The following is an 8,678-nucleotide window of genomic DNA, read 5'->3' as shown; positions in this document are numbered from 1 at the left end:
TCCAAAAAATGTGTTATTGTATTGGACACAAGAAAATGGTTCTTTATTCTTTGTCTCATAAATTATTGGCAACCCTCCAGCAGAACTTTTGGGATTGTGTAGACTGGGGATGTCCGTCATGTGTCGAGCCGTCACTTCATCACTCAATAACAACAGTGGTTTTTTTATTTTATCTGGAGAGTGATGTGAGAACAAACATGGCAAGCAGCCAGCTAGATACAGGACAAGGCAGCAGCAACAGCAGCTCTAGAAGCTGACAGGACATGGCAAGAAGGAAGGAAAAGAAGATAAAGCAAGAAAGAAAAAAGAAACATGGTGATATGAGAATGTTGGATTATTGGGTTTTGTGAGGATAACCATACGTTGGGTTTTGCGGTTGGTGGGTTAATAAACTGAGGCCAGGCAGAAGATTCTATTTAGGAGGTTGACGGAGTAGTGGTGTATGTACATGTGTGTTTGGTGTGGGTGTGTGTGTGTGTGTGGTTGTGTGTTTGCAGGGCATTAGGGGAGTAGTTGTGAACGTGGCCCCGAAAACAAGGTATTATGCCGTGTCACCTCACCCCACCAGCTCTCTCTTGGAGGGATACATCCCTGATACATTCATATACCACGAAATGCGTAATGAAAAAACAACGAGGTAACGGGAAAAAGTTCTGAATGTCTCTGTCTATTGTCACTCTCTCACTCACTAGACTGCAATATCTCTTTATCTCTCTCTATGCTATACTCAAGAAATTATTTATATATCTGTCTGTATATCTATATTTATCCGCATAGGTAATATAAATAAATTGGGTTGATAGATCTATATGTAGATATTTGTCTATAGATATTCTATGTAACTGTATTGTAGTATATTATAATAGTGATCTCTTCCGTTGGGTCTCTCTCTCTCTCTCTTGTATCTTTTTCTAGCTGTCTCTCTCTCTCGGTTCTCTGCTTCTCTCTCTATCTTATCTATCTCTATATCTCTATCTCTATATAACTCACGACTACGCATTGCTTCCTCTTTATTATCTCTCTCTCCTTACTTCGCACACTCTCACTTTCTATCTCTGTCGGTCTATCTCTGTCGTATCTCTCTGTCTATCTCTCTCTCTGTCTTGGTCTGGTCGTGTCTGTATGTCTGTCTTCTATCTGTCTTTGTCTCTCTATAACTCAACTCGTGCTTCTCTTCTGTTGGTTCTCTGTGTCTGATATGGATAGATGGTATATAGAGAGATTGTCTTATTTCGTTCTGTATTATCTTATGTATAGATATATATCTCTATAACTAATCTGTCTTCTCTTCTCTCGCTCCTCTCTATCTCTCTCCCTCTCTCTATCTCTCTCTCTCTCTGGTCTCTTTTTCACCCTTTTCCATTTATCCCAAACCCACCCTGAGGCTCGGCGTTTTGTAAATTCTCCGTGTGCGGCGGGAGACGACGTGACCGCCCATCAATCTCTATAACTGTTTCTATTCACTGACTCTGATTTAGGTTTTTAAAATCTATAATATTACAGACAGTTATAAAATCTTCCACCTTTGTAATGCACCATTCTAGCTTTTGTCGTATTTACGGACGGACAGAACATTTATCGATCGCTTATTGATCCTGAAGGAAATTGTTTGTCCAATGCTGAAAATGCTGCTGTGGAAAACACATGCCCGGAATCACAGGTCAGAGGGACGCGTAGTTCGTAGCAGAACATAAAGCAAAAGTGAGGATTCCAATAAGGAGAAACATCAAACTCGCGGGTAATATTAAGATGCATAGACAGTCATCAGGTGTCGGTGGGTGACAGTGAGGGAGAAGAGCAGAAAGATGAAGGAGCTTAGTGGTAACTATGCATATGTTCGGTAGGCCGTCAAAGTTTAGTTTTCTTTTCAGGGTTTTGTCTAAATGTTCTTTAAAAAGAAGGGAGGCAGTTTTGCAGTTGTCTGGAAGGAGAAGAAATAGGGAGGAGAAGTAAGGAGAAGGGTTACTAAAAAGGTGGGTGTGTGGGTGGGGGGGGTGTTTTGAAGGAAGAGAGTAAATGAGTGGGTTGAAGGAGGTGTATGAGAGCGTAGGGGTATTAGGTAGACGTGAGAGTGGCAAGAAGTTAGAAGGATGAGTAGTGGCTGGGGAGCTGGCCCCATGATTCTACAGCATTCAAACACGCAGGAAAGAGTCGACCAGGTCGACTGCCGTGTGAGCGTTAAACATAAGAGCGCTCTGCTGTGGTCCTTGTGTGTTAGTGACGCAGCCAGGGTGTCTCCGATACGGCTCAGTCAAAGCAACAGCCAGCCAGTGTTTTATCATCTGTAGTGATGTTAATGTGTGATGCTCATGCTAAATAATTCTGGCCACATTGTGATAAAGGTGGGTCTCCGGATTTTTGAGAAGAAACGATTCAGTGGGTGGAAAACTAAGCAAAAATCAAAAACACAAACGTGTAGCCCAATGAGTCAGAAAGGGCGGGGGCGCGTGGTAGGGGGATGGAGGAGAGAGAGGAGGGAGGGGAGGCCAGGGGGGTCATTAGCAGAAAGCGTTGGTAACGTCGACATGGAGGATATAAAAACAAAGAGAAAGAAAGAGAAGAAAGACTTACGATAAGGACAAGAAGTAGGACGTGTTAATATAGGATCAGCTTTCCAGCGCTGGAGAGAACTGAAGGAGCAGGAAGTTGGCCACATATTCACAGGTTGGAGTTTCCCGAGTCAATAACTCCAGAGCTAAACGCTGTTACAACACAAAAAAAACCACATTTATATCGTAGTAATGTAGAGAGGCAGCTACAACCGCGTTTTGTGTTGTAACAGCGTTTAGCTCTGGTGTTATCGACTCGGGAAACTCCGACCTGTGAATATGTGGCCGACTTTACTTAAGACGCCGAGGCGCTTTTTTCCTTCTCGATAGGTGAGTAACGTTGGTTTTGCTTTGTTACACAGAACTAATATATGCCTTTGTCCTTTACATCATTATGCTTGTGTGGCATTTTTGCTTGTTTGTTATTACCAATCGTATTGTTCTTCCCTTCAGCTATGATTAAAGACACGTTTCTTTGCCATAGTTGCACTGGTTACGTATGTTTTGTTGTGGGGGGAGCTATCAAACAGGGTGGGAGCGTTTGGGTTAGTGGCGTGTTTGTTTGTGAATTTAGATGTCAACATTGGCTTTAAAAAAGTAGAACCTCACCTTAAAATCTAAACTAATGACAAGAGGAAATAGAAAGGAAGGGAGTGAAGGTGAAGAAAAGATATGATGTGAAAGAGAAAAGAGAAGAAAGGATTAATCAACGTCATGGGGGAAGGAAATTAAAGAGAGGGTGAATTTAAAGGCAAAGTAATGGCCATGTGTGGGAACGTAGTAATAAAAACCACTGACAATTTTTTTTTTTTTTTTACCATTTTCTTTGTTTTTTTGGTGTTTTTTGTTTTTTTTTTTTTTGTGTTGCAACAAAGGATACCTTTAAAGATGACAAGTTAGACAGGATTTAAAGGTGAAATAGGAAGTTAAGCGTAGTGCGGACGGATCCAAGCCCGGGTTGGGAAGCGGGTGACGTTCCTTTCAGCATTATGGACTTCTAAACACAGCCGTTAAGTTCTGTTGTTAATTTTGTAAACGTTTTCTTGTCTAATTTTCGATTCGATAAAGAGAGTAAGCAAGAAGGAAGAAGAAGTGGAACGAACAAGCACATACGGTGAGATGAAGAGTACGAGCTTTAAGGGAACAAAAAGGTGAAGAGTGAACAAAGAAAATCGGGGGAAAAAACCCAACCTAAAGAGGCAGCTTACAAACTAAAGCCAGTATGTCGTAAAAATCGCGCGACTCGCCAACCAGTATGTGGCGGGAACATCTGGCTTGCAGTAAGCGCACAGCCAGCGTAAGCGACGTGATAGGAAATAGGGAGGAAGGGGAACAGGGAAACATCGAAAACGTAAGGAAGAATGGAGGTAAGATCAGGGAGATCGATGGAACAGAGTCGTTATACGCCGTCGTTGTGGAAGAGAACGCGACAATAAGAGATGACCGTGACTTACGTGATGCGAAAGAAAGAGGAGAGCAGCGCGAAAGAGGAACACCACTGCGAGGCTCGCCACATGAGATGGTAAGTTGTCCGTCACGGCATATCGTTCACGTCTTCATCAAGCTCTTTGTGTATTAAAACTCGTCTCTATGCATCATCATCTCTCATCTCTCTTTACTCCTATCTTCTCTCTCGTCTCTCATCTCTCAAAAAAAACACTAATCATTCAAGGAAGCACACATTCAGCTCCAATTCGGCTGGTGGGAAGACAAGTTAATGGGGCTCAAGTGTCAGTTGGGAGACCATGTAATTAATGAATCTTAATCTGTATGTAGTATCGCTACTATGTCTCTATCTAACTCTCTAATATATCTCTTCTCTATGCTATATCTCTACTCCTCTCTCAGTATTGTGATATTCTCCTCTCTATCTCATATCATGCTATCGTATGAAATCTCTCCTATAAGTATCTCTCTGTCTCTCTACTCTTCTCTCTCTTCTGTCATACTAGTCTCATCTCTCTTCTCCGTGTCTGACTCTCTGTATTTATTAATGGTCTGATCTCTCTCTCTCATACGGGTTGGCTCTCTCTCTCTCACGACTCTCTCTGCATCGCACTCTCTATCTCTGTCTATCTATGTCCTCTCTCTCTGGCCTCTCGACTGCCGTCTCTCTCTATCTCTCAATCTATCTATGTAAGCTACTTCAAGATCTCTCTCTTCTCTGTCTGTCTATTGCTCCTCTCGGTCTTGGTCTTCTACACTTTGGAGTGAATGTGACAATAGACTACTACGAAATAAAAGTCTCTAGGGAAACGAGTAGTGCTCATGTCTGTTCTGTCATCCTCTCATATAGTACAGTCTTGTACATTGTGCGTCTCTCTGTTTGCTCTCTTTGATCGGTATCGACTTTATCTGGTTCCTTTTAGGAACTGGAGTATGAGGGTTCTCTCTTCTCTCTCCTCTTTCTCTCTCTCTCTGTCTGTCTCTCTCAATCATCTCTCCTCTCCTGTCTGTCTCTGTCTGTCTCGCTCTCTCTCTCTCTCTGTCTATATCTCTCTCGGTCTCTATGCTCTCTGTCTCTCTTGTATGTCTCTCTGTATGTCTCTCTGCTCTCTATCTGTCTCTCTCATCTGCTGTCTCTTGTCTGTCATCCTCTGTCTCTCTCTGTCTCTCTTTCGCTGTCTCTCTTTCTCTCTGCGTCTTTCCTGTCTGTCTCTCTCTCTCTCTCTCTGTCTGTCTCTCTCTCTGTCTCTCTAGCTCTCTGGCTCGTCTATGTCTGTCTCTCTCTGTCTTTCCTGTCTGTCTCTCTCTCTGGTCGTCTCTGTCTCTACTTTCATACTCTGTCTTCTGTCTGTCTCCTCTCTTTACTGTCTGTTCTCTCTCTCTCTCTCTCTCTCTCTATCTGCTTCTCTCCATCTCTCGTCGTCTCTGTCTGTCTCTTCTCCTCTCTCTATGTCTGTCTCTCTCTCTGTCTCTCTCCGCTCTCTGTCTCTCTCTGTCTGTCTCTCTCTGTCATTTCTGTCTGTCTCTCTCCTCTGCTCTCTCTCTCTCTGTTTTACTCTCCTCTCTGTCTCTCTGTACTACCTCTTCCTCTCTTCTCCTCCTCTGTCTTAATCACTCTGGCTCCTCTCTGTCTTCTGTCTCTCTGGTCTCTCTCTCTCTCTCTCTCTCTCTCTCTCTCTCTCTCTCTCTGATGAGCTAATCTCTCTCTCTCGTCTCTGCCTGAGAGGAACAGATATAATATTGACTCCTGCTGACCCCCATTACTGTAGCAGTAACGCTGTGGCACGAGAGACGCTCCCGCCTTAATTTTCCGATTAATCTGAGAAATTAATTTGGACACGTCTGCCCGCGCCACAAAGGGAAGACATCGTTTTTTTAAGATGACGTGTTATTAATTAATCAGAACATTTTATCTCTAAATCAGAGCGGCTGCCGGCGGCGACGACCACGTTAAAGGACTAGATGTGAGTTTTGATTTGGTGACTGCAGGCGGTGATAATTACCGCGGTGCTCCCCGGCTCACACTCGGACACCTTCAGGATTTAAATAAGAGATCGGAATTTAGCGGCGGGGCAGAAACCCGGCACAGCGTATACACTAAACACCCCAGCTGTTAAACTGATGTCACCTCTAAGGGCAGCGACTCTGAATGCCATCAGATCCTCACAGCTACACTGATGGCCACACACAATCCTCCGGAGCACTAATTCCTCTGACACATTTTAGATAAACGTCATCTACAGTATGAATGTTCACGACCTTCACTATAAACCAGTTTCCTCTGAGCAGGAAAGGTGGGAATTAGTGTGGAGGTAGTTTTAATGTAGTTGCACCTAATAGTGTGGTGAAACCGAGTACATATGAAGGCGTCTGGAAGAAAAATAAAACACAAATAAGACTGAGACATTTAGCTTCGGTCACTTGTTTAATTAGAACGATATCCCATTAGCTGAACGAAAGCCTTCTGATCTTGAAGGTCATGAGTTTATATCCCAGCATCGTTCTGCTGCTTGTCCAAAGGCCTTGATCCTCGACCGCTCAGTCTGACGGAGTGAACAATTAATGATAACTAATGTGTTAATCTGAGACATCTTTATAATCGGTGAAGATCCGTATCGACGGGATCCTGCCGTGTTCGTACTGACCGTGTAGGAGCGTGTGGTCCGCTGTGACGATGTGAAGCGAGTGGAGTTTGATGTGGTTTGCTCCTTGTCTCAACAGGTCCATAAAGATCTGCACACCGGGCCGGAAAGAGGACGAGCCAATGACGCCGAAGCGAACTCCCGCACGCTTTGGCCTTTAGATCGTCGTCCTGCCGTCTTCAGGGCCGGTGCAGGTGTATTTCCCAGCATGCACCAGCAGTAGGAGCACTTGCATAAGAGAAGAGTAAGAGAGAGCGGTGGAGGTGGAGATGGAGGACCCGTGGCTCGTAGTTTCACTGCAGATCTGCTTTTCATGTCACACACATTTCTTCACGCGCGAGTCTTCAGGTCCGTCGTATTAACGTCCTTTTCTCACGCTCGTCCGCAGACGTAGATAAAACTCTCATTACGTTTATCCAAAAAAACGTTCAGCTACATTTTACTGTGAACTTTGTTTTTGTAGTTCAGTGTGGCAGAAATCCAAACTACTGAATATTCAGTACGTGATGTTCTCCGTTCAGCATCCGCACCGCCGTACGGAGAAGACGTTAAAATTTAGTGCCGTGGTTAGATGTGAACATCGCTAGAATACAGTGACTAGTCGTCCGTGTCGTTAAAATAAACACCAGCCGCTTCACGCTAGACTGAATCTCTCTCTCCGGAAGGTTCCACCGTGATTACGGCTGCTTAATGTCATTATTTTTTTTTTATTATTATTATATTTGTTTTTTTTTAAATCGGTTATCGATCAATAATGGATCTGCTGAAAAATCTATAATGTCCCGTCATCCGTAATAAATGTATTATAAATTGGGGATTTTGTTGTTTTCATGCTGTATTGCAATAAATTGTATGAATCCTGTCATGAAGAAGCTCTGTGCGTTCAGGTGGACATTAAATACCGAGTTCTGACAACAATCGTGTTTATAATCAAACGATAAGATATACAGAAGCTTCAAGCAGCGATGAAGGGGGCCAAGCACTTACTGCCCAGTCGGGTACCTACAGAGGAAGAGCGGCGGCGCTCCTTCGTGTAGACGCTGAGCTCGTACCTCACTTCCTGTCTTCGGCAGAGCGTCAACAAATCATGTTGATAAATTTGACTTCACTTCCTGTTAATATCTATTCTACATGTTAACCGGTCGATTGGTGGAGGTGATCAATCGGAGGTGATCAAATAAACTCTAGTCTTGTTGAGTCACTGCTTGACTTTTTAAAAAAATTTAAGACAAGAAACTAGAAAAAAAAAAGTTTCGAACGTGGACGTAAAAAGGCGACTCCACTCGTTGTGTAGCTCGTGTGTGAAAGATTGTTCGATTGTTGTGTTCAGATAATAAACGAGTGTGAACGCAGTGCCGTTTATTTCTTCCGTAACACGAGGGGGAACTGAAACCTTTAGGGTTTTATAGTGATGCGCTTGTTACGACGAGACACGTTTATTATTAACTTTTAGAGGCAGAAGGAAAGAGGCAGGTGAGGTAACGACCGCTTACAGACGCCGTGTTAACTGGAAAAAGTCTTTACGGCTGTTCCGCATTAAAGGGGCCGTGTGAAGTTCTTCAGTAAATAAAGATTGTAAACAAACAAACAAAAAAAAAACACCGTAGGGCAAGTTGTTATTGTCCCTTAGTGGATTATGTTCCACGTCCCAAAGCTGTTTATTCCACTTATACCACAGAAAGCCTGCAGCTGTTCTTCTGTCTACTGAGGAGCAGGTTAATGATCACTCGTGTCTGTGTGCTGAAATTTACATCTGGAGCAGTAACTAGGATGTAGTAAGGAGTATGTGAGACATATACACACACACACACATACATACATACACACACACACACACACACACACACACACACACACACATACATACATACACTCACACATACACCTATACACACACACACATACATACATACATACATACATACATACATACACACACACACGTACATACACACACACGTACATACACACACACGTACATATATACACACACACACATACATACACTCACACTCGTACATACACTCACACACACTTATAC

General features: G+C 43.3%; 1 protein-coding gene across 2 annotated transcripts in view; it reads left to right on the top strand.

The window, feature by feature from the left end:
• dhx38 (DEAH (Asp-Glu-Ala-His) box polypeptide 38) overlaps positions 1 to 7,452 on the top strand; it is a 29,985-nt gene extending 22,533 nt beyond the window's left edge. For both annotated transcript variants that reach the window (XM_047810413.1, XM_047810412.1), the window contains exon 27: positions 6,717 to 7,452. In XM_047810413.1, coding sequence (XP_047666369.1) covers positions 6,717 to 6,798 — 82 coding nt within the window. In that variant the 3' untranslated portion in view covers positions 6,799 to 7,452. The remainder of the gene's footprint in view (positions 1 to 6,716) is intronic.
• Positions 7,453 to 8,678: the final 1,226 nt, after the last annotated feature.

This window comes from Tachysurus fulvidraco, chromosome 2 (assembly GCF_022655615.1).
Source record: "Tachysurus fulvidraco isolate hzauxx_2018 chromosome 2, HZAU_PFXX_2.0, whole genome shotgun sequence".
Taxonomy (NCBI): domain Eukaryota; kingdom Metazoa; phylum Chordata; class Actinopteri; order Siluriformes; family Bagridae; genus Tachysurus; species Tachysurus fulvidraco.
The sequence above is the reverse complement of the archived record's forward strand: the minus strand, read 5'-3'. Positions and strand labels throughout refer to the sequence as shown.